General features: G+C 45.1%; 2 protein-coding genes across 2 annotated transcripts in view; one reads left to right on the top strand and one right to left on the bottom strand.

Annotated features, from left to right (window-relative positions):
* Positions 1-12,516, top strand: part of Polb (DNA polymerase beta) — a 29,771-nt gene extending 17,255 nt beyond the window's left edge. The window contains exons 12-14 of the mRNA XM_021650475.2: positions 9,651-9,715; positions 10,743-10,882; positions 12,276-12,516. Of these exons, the coding sequence (XP_021506150.1) occupies positions 9,651-9,715; positions 10,743-10,882; positions 12,276-12,370 (300 nt within the window). The 3' untranslated portion in view covers positions 12,371-12,516. The remainder of the gene's footprint in view (positions 1-9,650; positions 9,716-10,742; positions 10,883-12,275) is intronic.
* Positions 12,517-13,130: 614 nt separating this feature from the next.
* Positions 13,131-16,624, bottom strand: Dkk4 (dickkopf WNT signaling pathway inhibitor 4). The gene is made up of 4 exons (XM_021650462.2): positions 16,349-16,624; positions 15,288-15,438; positions 14,709-14,861; positions 13,131-13,887 (listed from the first exon to the last, which is right to left on the bottom strand). The coding sequence occupies exons 1-4, from the start codon at positions 16,457-16,459 to the stop codon at positions 13,637-13,639; spliced, it is 666 nt and encodes a 221-aa protein (XP_021506137.2). The 5' UTR covers positions 16,460-16,624; the 3' UTR covers positions 13,131-13,636.
* Positions 16,625-17,223: the final 599 nt, after the last annotated feature.

Raw genomic sequence — 17,223 nt, 5'->3', positions numbered from 1 at the left:
GATAGAGAGAAACACTGTGGGTGGATAGAGTAAGACACTGGGTGGATAGAGTGAAACACTGTGGGTGGATAGAGTGAAACACTGTGGGTGGATAGAGAGAAACACTGGGTGGATAGAGTGAAACACTGTGGGTGGATAGAGTGAAACACTGGGTGGATAGAGAGAAACACTGGGTGGATAGAGTGAAACACTGTGGGTGGATAGAGTGAAACACTGTGGGTGGATAGAGAGAAACACTGGGTGGATAGAGTGAAACACTGGGTGGATAGAGTGAAACACTGGGTGGATAGAGTGAAACACTGGGTGGATAGAGTGAAACACTGGGTGGATAGAGTGAAACACTGGGTGGATAGAGTGAAACGCTGTGGGTGGATAGAGTGAAACACTGGGTGGATAGAGTGAAACACTGTGGGTGGATAGAGTGAAACACTGGGTGGATAGAGAGAAACACTGTGGGTGGATAGAGTGAAACACTGGGTGGATAGAGTGAAACACTGGGTGGATAGAGTGAAACACTGGGTGGATAGAGTGAAACACTGGGTGGATAGAGTGAAACACTGTGGCCTGCGTGGCGGTGACGGCTGCACTGCAGTGTCTCGAGCCTCAGAATTGTGCGCTGTGCGTGTTTAGCCGCACACAGTCGTGCCGTGAAGTGGCCATTTTAGTGCACTGGGGAGCGAGCACTGCTTAAGTTAGACTCTGACAAATGTGTTCACATGTGCTTGTCAGTTTGGGGAAATAAACATTTAAAGACAAAGGTCTGTTTTCCTCCTCCTGCCTCTGTCTCCCCAGTGCTGGAATTAAATGCATTCGCCATCACCACCCGGCTTGAAGACAAAGATGTTGAATGTGTCAGATTTTGAGGACTTACTCTGTCCAGAAGTATACACGTACATGAGATGGTATTGAAAATAGGGCTTCAGGGCCAGTCACACAGCTCAGCAATTAGAAGTCACTTGCTGTGAAAGCCTATGATGGGAGTTTGATTCTTGGAATCCACGTAAAGGTGGAAGGAGAACCAACTCCCAAAGGTTCTCCTCTGGCCTCCACACTCCACTTGTACACACACACCAACAATAAATAAAATAGTTTAAAATAAATAGAAATAGGGTTTGCATAAAGCTGGGCAGTGGTAGCACAGGTCTTTAAGCCCAACACTCAGGAGACAGAGGCAGGCAGATCTCTGTGAGTTCCAGCCTGGTCTATAGAGTGAGTTCTAGGACAGCCAGGGCTACACAGAGAAACCCTGTCTTGAAAAACCAAAACCAACCAAACAAAACAAAAACAAAAAAACATTCTGTAAAACGTTAGTTTGACTTTCACCAGAATGAGAGTATATGTAATTCATATTAAGAAATCTTTAAAACAGTGTCTTCCAGTTAGGACAGGACTCACATACGTGAACTCACAGAGAACGTACTAGTACACACAGGACCTGCACAAGTTCAAACCATACAACGTCCAGCACTGAAAAGGGGAAGTGGACACAGGGAAGTGGAGGGCTGTCTGCACTCTGTGCCTGCTGGGAAACAGAAAGCCACTTTCTCCAGTGAACTGTCACTGGACATATCAGCCAGGAATATCGGGCCAACACCAAATGGATCCCACAGTTTTGTTTTGGAGTGTATCCATGTGTGTGCATGCATGTGTGTTGAGAACACATGTTCTTTGTTTTGTTCTGGTATTTTTGTTCTTACTGATTTGTGTGTGTGTGTATATGTTTAGATTTTCTTTTTCTTTGTTTTTCCATTTTTTTGTGAGAGAGAATGAAATTGGGTGAGTAGGGAAGAGGAAAAAGAATATTATCAAAATACAGTATATGGAAAAATTAGAGTAAAAATTCTAAAGGATTTTTAATTTAGAGCATGGCTACTCTAGCAAGAGATCACATCCAAATACCTTGGTCTGTGTGATCTGGCTGGAATACAAACATGCCTTTAATCCAGGAGACAGAGGCAAGCAGATCTGAGTTCAAGGCCAGCCTGGTATAGAGCAAGTTTCAGGCAAAGAATAGGCATGGTGGTGCACATCTTTAATCCCAAACAATGAAGGTGAAGTTAGTTTGTAGAAGGAAGCACCTACATTGGAAAGTGTTGTTTCATCGAGTGGCAGAAAAAGCGAGATTTGACCAAAAAGGATACACCCAACGTTCAGGAGAAGAGAGAGGAAAGGGAAGCTACTTAAGGGAGCAACACAGAATAAGAGAGAAAGGAGGCAGTTTTACTGGGAGGGTTTTACAGAGAGGTTGAATGAGCGAACAAGCTAGACACAGGTGAAGACTGAAGGAGCCAGAAGATAGAAAAGATGGCTGGAGTTAGTTTAAGGCCAAGCAGAGCAATTCAGGGACCAAGAGAGAAGCCAGATTAAATAAGTCAGCTGGCAGGGGAATTTGAGCCAGAGCAGTTGAGTTGAGCCAGCCAGCTATGAGTTCAGAAAGAACAAGAAAGGGTGAACTTAAGCAGTAATCTCAGAGGCTAAAATCATTCTAGGTCTAGATAAGATGGTATGGAGGCTAGAAGCTTCCAGGATTAGGCCTGGGATAGCAGAAGGAGACAGTAAGCCTCCGAGAGAACAATTGAAACAGGTGAATAAAAGATACTTTTACTTTTTTTTTTTTTTATACGGAAGCATTGAGTCCTAAGGACAACATGTGCTGATTAAGAATTGTTTATGAAGTCACAGACTTCATAAAATGCCAGGGCATTTTCTGGTGTTTCTATGGCCTCCATGAATTTCTGTGACAGATACCTAAGCACAACATTGTTCAGAGTTAGTAAACAGGAAAGTGCAGTATACTTGGAGCAGCCTTTTTAAATGATTGTTTGGGGAGAGGGTATATGGCTAGATGTAAAGGCCAAAGGTCACTGTTGGGCGCCTTTCTCAATCCTCCCCAGCTTATTTTCTGAGACAGGGCCTCTCGTGCTGAACCTGAAGCTCGGAGATGGTATAGACTGCTCCTAAGTTAGCAAACCTGTAGGGTCCTCTACTTCTGCCTCCCTAGTGTGAGGTCATAGGCGGCCATTTCCTGCCTACCTATTTTTCACATGGATGCTAGGATCAAACCCAGATCCTGATGCCTGCATGGCAGCCATTTTACCTACTTGTTGTCTCTCCAGGTTCCTTAGATTTTTTTTTCTTTAGCATACATATATATGCTAAATTACGTAACTGTAGTAAGGAGTTCCATTATAACATTTTTGTGCATGTGTGTGAGATGTTATGACATTTTTGTATATGTCTGTAATAAATTGTTAGCCACTCATGATCTCCTTCCTAGTCCCAACTAGTCCCTCTTCTGCTTGCATGTCTTCCTGTGTTGTTTGGAGTTGCCTGCCTGAGTGGGCTGTCGTATACACCCATGAGCCATTTAGTGGTCCAAACCACTAAAGGAAAGAGAATACCCCATCATGTAGAACCTAAGAAAGGATTGAGCCTCCTTTTTGTCTCTTCTCTAGCAACCTTTAACTGCCTGTAAGTTCTCAGGGAGAGGTGCAGCCCTGTGAGCCCTTCCCCCCTCTATAACAGAATGCAATGGGTCCACCTGTGCGCCTGGAGCCGCACAGCTGCTGAGAGCTCAGGAGCCCAGTAGCCATATCCAGCCTGAAGAACAGCATTCTGCAACTCCCCGTCCCTTCTTCTGCCTCTTACATTCTTTACGCTCCCTTCCACTACCTCCCCTGAAGCTCAGGGGCTGTGGCATAGATGCCCCATTTAGGGGTAATCACAGAGTTCCTCTTTCTTAGCTCTGCAGTTGTGAGCCCGCAGTAACTGCTACCTGCTGCAGAAAGCTTCTCTGCCCTGGGCCAACAGCAGCCTGATCCTCCAGCTGAGGCAGTTCAAGAGTGCTACCACACAGCTAACCCACTAGCATGTGCCCACTGTTGGGCAGGTCGGGACTATAACAGTCACAGTCCACAGCTAAGCGAGACACTTCTCCCCCAGCAGCTAGCTGCCTAACACCCTCCAGCTCCTGGTAAAGGGAACCACAGGCTCATTCGTGGCCCTTATATCTTGAGCCATCCTACAGAATCACTTGTTTATTACCAAGTAGGAGTGTTGCGCAGATTTACATGGACATAGCAGCCTAGTGGCCAGGAATTGTGTCTGTGAGAGAGGCTTTAAGCCTTTGTACCCTGGGCTTTAAAAGGCTGTTGCAGCTTTTGAGGAAAGTTGTTGGAGTCAGTTGTGACAGGAATAGCTGTTCGTTAGCCTCCAAAAATGACGGCATACCAGACTATAGGAGAGTTTTTGGGTGATATTAGGTCTATAATAGAGACTAGGAAGGGAAGGCCCTTTAGGTTGGCTCCAGGACCATTGCAGCATACAGTACTAAATATCAGGAATGTGGTCAGAGCTTCTGGAGTCTTACAAAGCTACAAAGGAAAATAAGCTTTTTGGGTTTGTTTTGAAAACTTGAGGATCAAATTGAGAAGGATTATTGAGGGTACATCTCATCCGTGAGTCAGGGAGTAGTAGACCCTTACATGGGTCCTACTGGAATGGAAGGACAGTGTCCTCCCAGAAAGTAGTAGACGTCTGCTGTTGTCTCACTGCACTTGACTCAATGCTCTGTAATAGCTCTCCCATGAATAGGGTCACGCAGAGCCTTCCCCGCCACGTACCAGCGGTCCAGTCAGCTGGCTACCACAGCTTCCAGGGTGGAGAAGGCTCAGGGGAGGCTAGGGCATAATGTTCATCATCAGGGCTACCAAAATATCATGCTGGGTACTATGCCAGAGTCATGGAGAGAAACAGCTAGCAAGACCTGGGTAGTTTTGTTTTGGTTTGTTTTAATTAATAAAGAAAACATGCTGCAAGGAAATCAGATCCAGCAGGCAAATTGTAAGTCTTTTTCCCAAGCTAGGGAGAGTTGTTAGTTTGCGCCACTCATTTGGGCTCTTGTTCTGGATAGATAAGTAACTTCCCATAATGTCAGTTGTCTTTCTTGAGATGGTGTTTGGGGGCAGGGCACCAGGGGTCATCAAAAGTCAGGCTTGTCTAAGGCGTCACAAGTCACTGGGGGAAGGCTCCAAGTAATCAGAGCCAACTGATAAAATATTGAAAGTCTGCTTTTACAAAAGGGAACCAAATGAGGAGAATGGGTGCCACAAGGATAGGAAGCTATAATCAGTCATTTCAGCACACTATTAGTAAGCACGTGCTCCCATCCAGACCCTGCTCTACAGCGTAGACTGCACCAGTGAATTTAATAGCTTACATATGGGGTTATGAGAATGGAGGCGAAGGTGTAACAGCTATTAAAGGGGCCAGGTGGGGAGTAGGCAGTGTTGAATAGAGTTAAAGGCAGCCATCTTAGGAAAATGGCACTTAGGGACTGAAGAGATGTCTCAGTGCTTAACAGAGGACCCAAGTTGGGTTCCAGCACCCACATCTGCTGCCTGACAACCACTCTCTGGCCTCCCTGGGCCCCTACACATAGTGCACCTCCATCCCCACCCACCCCACCCACACACATAATATTTAAAGAAAGTAGATGAGACTTAGGGGAGAGCCTCAGTGAGGGGAGGTGTTCAAGCACCTGTCTGTCATAGGGAAGATAGAGCAACAGCGACCTAAGTTATAGCTGCTACGTGTCTGAAAAGAAATTGACTGCACAATGCATGCAATTAATGATGGGGGCGGGTCTTAATCCGTTGATTCTAGAGCTCTTTGTTGCTATAACCCCTGACTGATTTCAAAGGTAGGTTTATCTGGGGGTTCATTAAACTGTCTTCCAAACATGGCTTTCTGCCAGCCGTGGTAGTTATCTTAGTTACTTTTCCTGTTGCTGTGATTAAAATAACCTGATATAATTTTTAAATAGTGTGGAAAGCAATTGAAAGGAGACAGTTTTAATTCGGCTCATGGTTCGAGGGTACCGTCTATCAGAGTAGGGAAGCCCTGGCTGTAGGCACTTGAAGCGTCTGTTGATGTTACAGCTACACGTGGAAGCAGAATCGTGGATGCTTGTGCTCTGCTTACTCTTCTTTCTCTACAGTCCAGTCTAGGCCCAGGGAGTGCTGCCAGCCGCAGTGGGCAATGTGTCCCACTCTGACTCAAGATGCTCTTCCACAGTCACGCCCAGAGTCTGTCTTCCCCAGTGATTCTAGATCTCATCAGGTTGACTATTGCTGTTATCACCACAAGGGCTCATGCCCCTGTAATCCCAGCAGTAGAGAAACTGAGTTAGGAGAGATGCCAGTTTGAGGCCAGCCTCAATACATAATAAAGTTCCAGGCCAGGCTGTGCTGGTTAGGTTTTGTCAATTTGACATTCACCTAGACATATCTGAGAAGAGAGAATTTTTTTTTCCCCCTAAGACAGGGTCTCTCTAGCCCTGGCTGTCTTGGAGTTTGCTATGTAGACCAGGCTGCCCTTGAACTCACAAAGAAGAGGGAATCACGAGAAAATGCCCATAGGCAAGAGTGGACATATTCTTGATTAATGATTGATGTGCGAGGTCCAGCTTTCTGTGGGTGGTGCAGCCTCTGAGCTGGTGAGCTTGAGTTACATAAGAAAGCAGGTGAGCAAGCCACAAAAAGCAGTCCAGTAAACACTGATCCTCTGTGGGCTCTGCTTCAGGTCCTGCCCTGACCTCCCTTCGCTTATGTTGATCTATGAGCTGTAAAAGTGACATAAGCCCTTTCCTTCCTAAGTTGCTTTTGGTTTTGGTGTTTCATTACAGCATCAGAGACCCTGACACAAGCCAGTCTGGGCAATACTATGAGACCCTGTCTCAGCAAAAAAACAAAAACCAAGGTTATCTTAAGACAGTACTAATCAAACCCAATGCAAGCCAGCATGATTCTAGGTTATTTCTTTTAGTCAAGATTTACATTTTTTTTTTGTATGTGTAAGTGTTTTGCCTGTATGCGTGTATACTATGTGGATACCTGGTGCTTGTGGAGATCAGAAGAGGGTGTCAGATCCCCTGGAACTGGAGCCACAGATGGTTGTAAACACCATGTGGGTACTGGTGACAGAAGCTGGGTGCTCCTCAAAGAGCAGCAAATGCACTCAACTGCCGAGCCGTCTCTCCAGCCCCATTATAAAAGCATGGTCTTTAGACTGTTGGAGTGTTCTTTATAGAGATGTAATACTATAGAGAAAAACAACTGTTTGTCTGCATTTCAGTGTCTGTTAGCTTTATGTCACATTGGTTTCATTCCGGTAACAGTACTGTTTGACTGCTCTGAGGAAGTGAAAGGGTTTAGTGTAGAAACTCAACATGAAACAAAAATCCATGCAACCTAAGAATTCTACAGTAACGTGGAGACATTCTTTTAACATTAGTACATCAGAAAGTTAGCCTTGAGGAAAAGAACAAAGTTGTTGAAACCTAATTTCTGATGACAGACAGAAAACCTGTGAGTTCAGACATCCATAGCTGCAACTGAGTACCTCTTGATAACTCCAGCTGGAAACCACCATAATTGGACCACCTGAAGGAGATGTTGAGGCAGAATTTGTTGATGTGGTCAGATATGTTTCATCTCCTGAAGATGAGTGTGTTTCTAGCTTTCAGCTAGAGGAACAGCTACATAAAGTACCATTTTACATCAGACTTTTCTGTTTGCTGAGTGAGACAGTGTGGCTTTTAGTGACACACTAGCTTGTCTGGGAGCTATGTATTGCTCTTAGAATGTGGCAGTAGGCATTCGTAACCGGAAACATGGTTTGGGCTAGAGAGATGGCTCGGCTCTTAAGAGCATGCACGGCTCCCCAGAGGACCTGACCTCATTTCCTACCACCCGCATCAGGTGGCTCACCACTCACCCATAACTCCAGCTCCAGGGGGCTCCAATACCACCTCTGGCTTCTTTGGGCATGTCCTCCTGTGTCCACACACACACACACACACACACACACACACACACACACACATTTTTAATATTTTAACGTAATCTGGTAAAGTTTGTAGCTCTTTTCACATGTTTATGATGTTATTGTCCAGTCCAGAAATTTCCCATCTTTTGGAAAAGGGAAAGCTGATAAAACTGAGCTCAGAAAACTATAGAAGCAGGGGCTAGAGAGAGGTCAGTCCTTGAGAGTGCAGAGGACCAGGGTGGGTCCCAGCACCCTCACAGCCGCCTGTAACACTGAGGGCTGGGTTGGCTAATGCCACTGGCCTCTGTGGACACCTGCACTCAATTATAAACCAAACGCACATTTACAGGGATGGTAAGAGCAGAACTGCTTCACTCTTTACTTGATACAATGAGACAGCTTTTAGTCATATAAGTCTGCATTTCACTGGGTTCTGTTCTGTCCCCCTGCCTCTGCATTACTTGTCAATAATGCTGACCTGAGGTGTTTCCCACACCTACATAATTAAAAATAAATCTTAAAAAACTAGGAGTATAATGAAAACTGAAGCACAGAGAAGATGATCTAATCTTTTTGTCTTTCAATTTTTATTTTCTTTGTTTTGTCTATTTCTAAAATTTCTTCAAACTCTTCTTTGATGCCATATTTAAACCTTTCTTGAATATTCTTGTCTATAATATTCTGCCTGCTTCATGAACCAGATCATCTTGTGTTATCTGTGAATATTACTGGCAACTTTCTCAGTTTGTTTGCTTTGCACATAATCATTACTTTATTCAGTTTGCTTCTTCCTGTTTTGTTGTTGTTGTTCTATCTTTCATGTTTGGTGCTTTCCTTGACTAACCTCTACTTTAGAACCTGCAAAGGCCAAATCCTAGAAGCAGAATCTTTGTTCGCCCTTCACATGGCTCTTCAATTATGAATACGGTGAGATGGTGGAGGTCGTAAATCCTGTTGTGGGCACATTGTGTCAGAACCACGTCTCTCCAGTGGCAGAATTCACTGACTAATGACGTTTGCGAACACATAGACTTCTCAAGGCTGCAGTTGACTGAGCAGTCTCACTTCCCCGCTGGTTAGATGAAATGCCAACAACGCTGGCTGAGAGTTGCTGGAGCATCTAAGACCGAGTAGTCGTGTGGTCAGGCCGAGCTACAGAAGCACCACGACCCTTGCGGCGAGGTCCAGGGTCAGATCTGAGAGTTGGCCTGGGGAACACAAGGGACAGTCCGAGTATGTCACAAGCAGTGACATTGGAAGTGCCCTGCCTCTTCACCCTTTGACACTTGCCCAGGTGCATCAAGTCATGGGACCCTGGATGTTACAGTGTCGGTGACCTTGTAAAAATGGGGCATTCAGCTTGAGGGTATCGAGTCAAGGCCTGGTTTTTGGCGTAGTTTTAACAATCCATGTGCCCACCTGTTCCCACTCTTCATTAGCAGGGTTACAGGTGACACTATTTCACCTGTAGGAATAACTTATTAGTCTCTATCTCGTGGGTGGTGCTGGATGGGTAGATGGTCTCTTAGAGCATCAAGGAGGACAGTTGTGCTGCCTCTGCATCTATAGTTCAGTGGCGCCAAGTGCTTCGTAAAAAACTCACCCAGGGCAAGGCAGTCTGAGAACCACAGTTTCACACAGCCTCGCAGTGACTGCACAGGATGCAGTCTCCTCTCCCCAGAGCTCAGAGATGCTTCCATGCCAAAAGGGCTCCAAGTTTCAGGACTGCTAGAACCAGCTGAAAACAGCTTCACCGTTAACATTTGGTGAAAAATGAGCATTAAGTTTAAGCTATCTAAACATTCTTTAAAATGTCTACGCAGGGTGTGTGCCAGCTTCCCAGTAAAAGTGATGAACAGGAGTATCCACACAGAAGAATTGACATCAGGTATGGTTCCAGTGGTTTGTTGCCAGCCCTCTACTCAAGGTTCCATGTGTATCCGGGCCACCTTTTTCAAAGAGATGATAAATTTCTATGAAATACAACGTTAGGCTGAATTGTGTACAGAACGGTGAATGCCCATAGACAATCAGTCTCTCAAGATCTGTCCCTCACCCGAACACCAGCTGACGTGGCTTCCTGTGTTGTGATAAGTAGGTGCTGCTTTTCACTTACGCACAGCTCTAGCAAAGCTTCCTGGGTGTAGCTGGAGTTGGGAGCTAAAATCCCAGGTTCTGGCAGCCCCATCAGCCTTGCTCATCCTGATACATCAGATAAAGTCGAGTAATGATGAGGTACTCAGACACAGGCTCTGTGTGCCACACTGGGAAGAACAGACACAGCTTCTGACGTACAGGGCCCATTGTCTGGGCACCAGCCTGAGCTTAGGTCTAAATAGGGGAAGAAGCAGGGACTGAAGGGGTGAGGTATGCACAGTTAAGCAGTTCTGGCAAGGTGTGGCCCTAGGTCCATCACTGCCTCTGCCCTGGTCCTGCACACTGGCCGGGTGGCTCTGGGCGATGGTTGTTCCTGCTCCAGAGTGCAGCCTCAGCCTCACCAGTGATGGCCTCCATCCCAGGAATGACCTGCACTGCTTGAGGTCTCCCCATTCTGGAGCCCCGGGTGACTCAAGAGGTTAAGGGAAAGCTAGGGACAGGGACCGTGGTGAAAGTAACCACAGGAAGCACAACACGACACACGAGCGTTACCTTTTGGGTCCAGACTAGTAGGCAGTGTGTTTAGAAAAGCAGCTTCTAGAAGCTGCAGTCCCCAGTTTCAAGCCAAGGTGATAGGATGGTCATCAAACAGTCACCCTAAGGTCTGCTTTCGTAGGTGTTAGAACATGCAGACTTACTTCAGGTATTTTGTTTTTATGATTTTAGGAAACCTATATTTGCAAATTTTGAAATGTGTTAATATATATATATATATAATATATATGTGTGTTAATATATATATGACTATTTTCCCTAAGGTTGATCCCCAAAGATCAGTATTACTGTGGTGTGCTCTACTTCACTGGGAGTGACATCTTTAATAAGAATATGAGAGCTCATGCCCTGGAAAAGGGCTTCACAATCAATGAATACACCATCCGCCCCCTGGGGGTCACTGGTGAGTATCTGTAATGGCCTTAGTGATCTTTCATCTGGAGAAAAGGTTGTTTCTAAAGATGTTTTAGCTGGGGTTGTAAGCGTGTGCCATCTTGCCTGTAATCTTAGCACTTGGGAGGTCTGGAGATAGGATTAGCCATGGCTACTCAGCAAGTTTGAGGGCAGCCTAGGTTACATGAGCCCTGTCTCAAAAACAAGGTGTGTTAAGATAACAAATTCTCAGAAGCTTTCAGTGGCCCTGCCAGTTAATTGTATCATCCTATGTTCTTAATGGCTTTGGGCCCCAGCAACGTAGAGGTAGGTAGGGTTAAGTCCTTCCTGCCTCCTTATGGTGCTCAATTAAAAATCTTACTGATCTAAAGGGTTTTGTTTCGATGCGTCTCTGAGATTTGTGAAGAACTTTGGGTGTCACTTCTCTAAGTGTCCCTCAGAACTGATGACTGAGGCTGTAGTGGAGCACGTTCTTAGCCTGTAATAAGCCCTACGTGCCATCCTGGCCACCACCACTCACAGGGGAGAATAAAACACACAAATCACAAAACAATTCCTGGGTAATTATTCTAAGATTAAAGCATAAGGTGAGGTGGCCCTGCAGGTCAGGAGAACTGGTTCCTGCAATTCTCTGTCTTCCGCATGTACTACCGTGTCGCCCACATGCCCACATGCATACATATATACTTTACACCACACAAAATCAATAAATGAATATATTTTAAAATCAGGATTTAAAAATCTTAACATTTCACAATCTACTCTGTAGTGTCTACTGGGAGAATGAAGTTTTGTCATTTTGTCCTAAAAGTTACATAAAACAGGACTTTTATCTCATGTAGATTGGAACATTCCTTTTCAAATTGTGACATTCAGGCAGTTCACTTGGGTCCTTATTAAACACGTGGGTTCTAATTCTACGGACACTCACGCATCTGTATTTCCTTTCATTCATTTAAATTTGGAGACAGGGCATCACTCTAAAGCCCAGGCTGGCCTAGTCGTGTACCAGCACGCCTGGCTCAGAAGTCCAAAACTGTGGTAAACTTCTAAGTAACGCCATTTCTGCTAGCTCAGGAACCACATATGAGTTGATGGTATAATAGACATCTAACAAAAAAGAAAATTATGAACTAGGGTGACTTTCTGGTCACAGTTGGGATACCCAGGCTCTGTTTGCAGCATGGTAACGTGTAATGAAAGATGCATGCACACTTGTGTCAGAAAGCGGAGGCAGGCAGGTTCCTACTCTTCTCTCTGTGCTGGAAATGAACCTGGGCCTCGTTCCTGCTGAGTCAGCCTGCATCACTGATGGAGGCTCTAGGGCCAGGTTAGCTCTCAGGCTGCAATATCAGGTTCCCAAACTCATTGTAAAAATACTTTCTTTTTCTCTCTCCTTGAAGGAGTTGCTGGGGAGCCTCTTCCTGTGGACAGCGAGCAGGACATTTTTGATTACATCCAGTGGAGCTACCGGGAGCCCAAGGATAGAAGCGAGTGATGCCACCTTCATCCCCAGGCATACCCCACTAGGAATCCTAATTTATTTCTTAACCTTTGCTATGTAAGGGTTTTTGGTGTTTCTAAGTGATTGCTTCTTCTCCATGCTTACCATGCACTATAGGCAATAAACCTCTTGAGCTATTACTGAATGATTATTTTATTAGCAAATTGTTTTAAGTTTGTACTGTGTTTATGATCACAGTTTACCATGGGTTTAGTAGAGAAAAGCAAGAGCTGAGATGACGAAAGTGTTTAATGGGGTCTTATTCCTGCCTCAGCTTGCTTCTGTACTCTTTTCTACTTGTCTATTCTTTTCTACTTTCTATTTATTCTTTACAAGTCAGCTGGCTCTCCCAGAAGCCACCTCTGGAGTTGGTTCACTATTCTCTGGAAACTAGAGGCTGCCAGCCATGATGGTGCACACCCTTAATCCCAGCACTTGGGAGGCAGAGACAGGCAGATCCCTGTGAGTTCAAGGCCAGCCTGATCTCCACACTGAATTGTAAGATGCCGGTGCTACATAGTGAGACCCTGCCGAAGAGAGAGGGGGTAGGGAGGGGAGAAGGAAAGAAAGAAGGAAGAGGAAAACAAGATGCCTTCACAGATGTAACTTTTTATTTGGCCTTTTCCATTTGCAGTATGTTCTGATGAACAGTTATGCACTTTATCTCAGGCTGCAGCCCTTCCCCTGAAATGACTCACAGACGCATGGGGCTGGGCATATTCATCAGTTTGGCTGGTAGGAAGTTCACTGTCTATCAAAAGATCATGTTGTACACAAGCATACAAGTTCAGTTTTTAAAAAAGATTTATTTGAACAAATTGAGCACTGTATCAGGATTGCTTTATTGTAGAATCTTGTCAGTATTCTAGACAGTAGACACAAAGCCAAAAGTAATTGGTCCCAGTTCAGCATCTCACAGTACTCAGCTGGGTATTTCAGGTGCTGGAAGATCTGGCTTTATTTATATGCTAGTGTAGTGTTCTCCTGTAATCCCAAGACTTGCTTGGGTAAGAAGATCATGAGTTTGAGGCTAGCCTCAAACTGGCTACATACATTGAGACCCTGTCTCAGAACTCCTCCCCCTCCCAAAAAAAGCACCCAGGAGGGTAGGGGCAGGCAGATCTCTGTGAGTTCAAGGCCAGCCGGGTTGATGGCAAGTTCCATCCCAGCCAGGGTTGCGCAGTGAGACCCCGTCTCAAAAAACAAAATACAAATAATAATAATAAAATTAATTAGTGCCTGGGATTCTGTTTTTACAACTCATATTCTTTGGCATACTCTTAGCCTTGTGTGTTGTCGGTTCCCAGTCACCTGACTTCGACACACTAGTCCAGGACCACAGTCACAGCGCTGGAAGATTTCTGGGGCTTGGGCAGTGTCTTTATGTCCTCTCCTGGAGCAGACTTGTCCTTCTTGTAGAACCGGCTTGCAAATTTTTGTCCAAAAATGCCGAGCACAGCAAAGTCCAGGGCCGCAGTCGGAAGTTCTAAGACAGCTTTCTCCCTCCTGTCCTGCAACAAGTTAGGCACAGGCTCTAGTGGCAGCATTGCTCCTAGCAGCTCACGGGTTAAGGGGTGGGGTGGGGTTATGCTAATGGCTGAGACTGGGAATCTAGGAATGAAGGCTACCACCTAAAAACAGCAACGCCAACAGGACCCATAGGTCTCACACGATGAGGGAGAGTCTGCCCATACTTAACAGAGTTAATTGATGTCTGATTAAAGTCAAGACATCAAGAAAAGAAGGAATGTCCAGTCCTGTTTTGCTAATGTAAATTTTAGTAAGCATAGACTCCATTACTTATAAATGGACCAGCTAATCCAGGGACAGGAGCAAGAATGGTTATTTTACCTCTTCATTTTCAAATATTGTTTTATTCAAAGACTGTAATTTGTTTAAAAAAATTTTAAAGGCCAGATGTGGTGACAAACACCTTTAATCCCAGCAGAGGCTTTCAGATCTCTGAGTTCCAGGCCACCCTGGTCTACATAGTGAGTTCTAGGACAGCCAGAGATACATAGATCCTGTCTTGAACCAATAACAAAAATCCTTTTTGTATTTTTTACAAGGCTGGAGTGAATACATCTACCTTTGTCCACTTTGTTTACTGGGGCTATAGAAAGGGAAAGTGGTGCTTCTTAAATCCCAGCCTATAGTGAAAGCTGTGCGTTGAAAGGTTTTCTCTGTAAGCAGTCATTACTAAGGTCTTGCCCTGTCCTGGCTGGTGGAGTCTCTTTGAGTTGCTCCAAGACATGGGGTGAAGGAAGTTAGTTTGGGCTAATGAAGAGAAAATTGTTTTTAAAATAAAATATGCTCAGATTGGTGTTCTTACCCTTGTTGCTTTGTGATTTCTTAACAGTGGGCTTCCCCTGGGGTCTGTTTTCTTCTGCTGGCCATTTGGCGGTTTCTTCTGCAGAGGCGCCATCTTGACCATCAGTGTTTCCGCCCATTGCTGGCCTTGTGTCTCCCACTGCAGTGCAGACATCTGAGGGACAACGAGCTTTAGTTAGTATTGCTAACTCGAGGGACAAGTACGGGGGTAGTTACTGTTGTCGTGCTAAAGAATTTGGTAGCACTTCTGCCTTCGCTTCATAATAGTTTATATTTCCGAGACATAACATTGAGGATTTATACACGCACATATAGCAAAGAAAGTAATTGATTAATAAACTCTAAGCGAAAGTGGAAAGATCCAAACCAGTCCGCCTTGATTATGTCCTTTAAAATCATTCTATCCATGTCACTGGTAAAAGTGTTGCTAGGTAATAAATTGTTTTGTTTCATCGAAAAGACAGCTGCACAGATTTACTTCCTCCGGTTCCAAGTACACCCTAGAGCCTGCCTCCCATGGACTGTCTATGTGAGTTCAGTGGCGCCTGCAGATTGTAGCTCCCATGCCTTGATAGCTCACCATTCACACAAACGGTTCCCGGGCAGCACATGGCGCTCCTCTGGCACCTCCTGCGGATTCTGCGGCACGTGGCACAGAATGACTTCTCCTCATGCAGCGCGAAGCAGAATCTTCCTACGCTGCAGTCCTTGTCTGATGCACACTGTGAGCCCTGTGAAGGGAAACCTGTCACAGGCTGGGAGAGCCAGTGAGACCTGGGAGGCCCTTCTCCAAGGCGTGGGTTAGGGGACCACACTATGGCAGCTGCGATGTTGTGGCAAGCTTTCGGCACCATCCTAATTTTTCAGCATAATTGCTTTTTTTCCCCCTCTGGGAAGACCCAGGGATGCTACGGAGCTCGTGTTTGAAAGTTTGCCTTTAATCTGTTATGAACCATACCCCAACCCATATTTCAAAACTCAGAATTTAATGCTCCTTTGCTCTATGAAAAATCAGAGTTTTTCCTGTATGTCTTACCGATGACAATTATATGTCCCATTGTCACTACATCCACTCCTCCCCAACTGTCCTTTATGTATACAGTGTACTTGCTACATAGAATATAGTGTGATGTATACATAAGTGATAATTAGCCCTAAAACAATTCTGTGATATAGATGTAGATGTGTTTAAGTCCTAACTTCTGTATACCTGCTGTGTAGTCTATGCCCAGATTCCTGTCTTCTTCATTGCTAAATGGAAAGCTTATGCCCATCTCAGGTTGTAAGGAAGACAGGTTAGCATAAAGGCCCAGCACATGGTGCTGCTTTCATTGTGCACTGATTTGTGGATAAATTTAGAGCCCTGACTAGAAAAATCATTTTATCGTGGTTTCATATGCAGTCCAGGTTGGCCTCTGACTCACTGTCCATTACTTATTCTGCATTCTCTGTCTCCTGAGCTTTGGGATTACAGTTATGTGTTCTTTTAATAGTGAATGAGAAAAGAACTGGATTTTAGTGCAAGGCACAGTCCTACATAAATTCACTTAGAGGTGAGGGTGTCCTGGTGTTCTGCCTGATAGGATGCTGCCTTTGCACTTGGTCTCAGTGTTGCTTCGCTCTAGCTCTAGCCGCACTTACCTTCCCAGTGCCTTGCACATCCGTGGAGCTCTTGATGTTGTTGAAATCCAGAACCAGTGCTCCCAAGGGTGAACAGAACCAGCTGAGTCCAAGCAAGGCCACCAGCACCATCCTTCAGTCACTTTGGTCTCTTGGGAGTCCCCGGTACCCCTTGAGTCTTCCCAGACTGGAATGCTGCAACCTCCTGGTCCTCAGTACAAGCTTCAGGTCCCCTGTAGTGGCCTTTTCTGGAAGAGAATCTGCCCAAGGAAGAAGTGTAAAATGAGACAGGCCAGGTCTGACCAGCATGCTTTTCTGAAACTATATATAGCCTGATGTGGCCCTTCTCCCTTCCAACCCGCTTGCTTCCTTCCTCTCTGCCCCACACAGGCTACAACAGATCCCTGCAAATCTTTGATCAATAGTTCAAAACAGGGACTCAGTGAAAGGAGACCAGAGGCAGGGCCACAGTGGCTGCTCCTCCAGGCAGGAATCCCTCTTAATTATTGCATATCAAAGTCAGTTCAAAGGGCTCCCAGGAGAGAAGGATGTTGGTATCAAAGGCAGCTCTGATAATCACCTGCATTTCCGACCCTCAGTCCTTTGGGAGGAGGGGCAGACAAAGATGTGTTTTCACAGCTAGTTGTACTCAAAGAAAGAATGAGTCATATTAGTCAATATACTGTAGATGTTTAAAACCTGATAATGAATCACTGAATCTACCCTGAGTTTAAAGTGGAGAAGGGTTCCTTCTCTTTAGCCTGGACTCAAAAATCCTGATGGCTTCTGAACTGTGAACTGACATCACCTATAAATGTCACTTGGGAAATCCGTTTCCTTACAATGAAAATTAAACTGTCTGGAGTCAGAGTTATGTGATTAGAAAAATAATGGAG

The sequence above is a fragment of the Meriones unguiculatus genome, chromosome 4 (genome assembly GCF_030254825.1).
Source record: "Meriones unguiculatus strain TT.TT164.6M chromosome 4, Bangor_MerUng_6.1, whole genome shotgun sequence".
In the NCBI taxonomy this organism is placed as follows: Eukaryota; Metazoa; Chordata; class Mammalia; order Rodentia; family Muridae; genus Meriones; species Meriones unguiculatus.
This window is presented reverse-complemented; position numbering and strand designations above follow the sequence as displayed.

Excerpts from the sequence above, each read along its gene's own strand:
- Dkk4 (XM_021650462.2), bottom strand. The coding sequence starts at position 16,459 with ATGGTGCTGGTGGCCTTGCTTGGACTCAGCTGGTTCTGTTCACCCTTG. Across the intron at positions 15,439-16,348 it reads ATGTGCAAGGCACTGGGAAG|GGCTCACAGTGTGCATCAGA; the intron begins GTAAGTGCGGCT and ends TTCCCTTCACAG. Across the intron at positions 13,888-14,708 it reads GAAATCACAAAGCAACAAGG|GACAGGAGGGAGAAAGCTGT; the intron begins GTAAGAACACCA and ends AACTTGTTGCAG.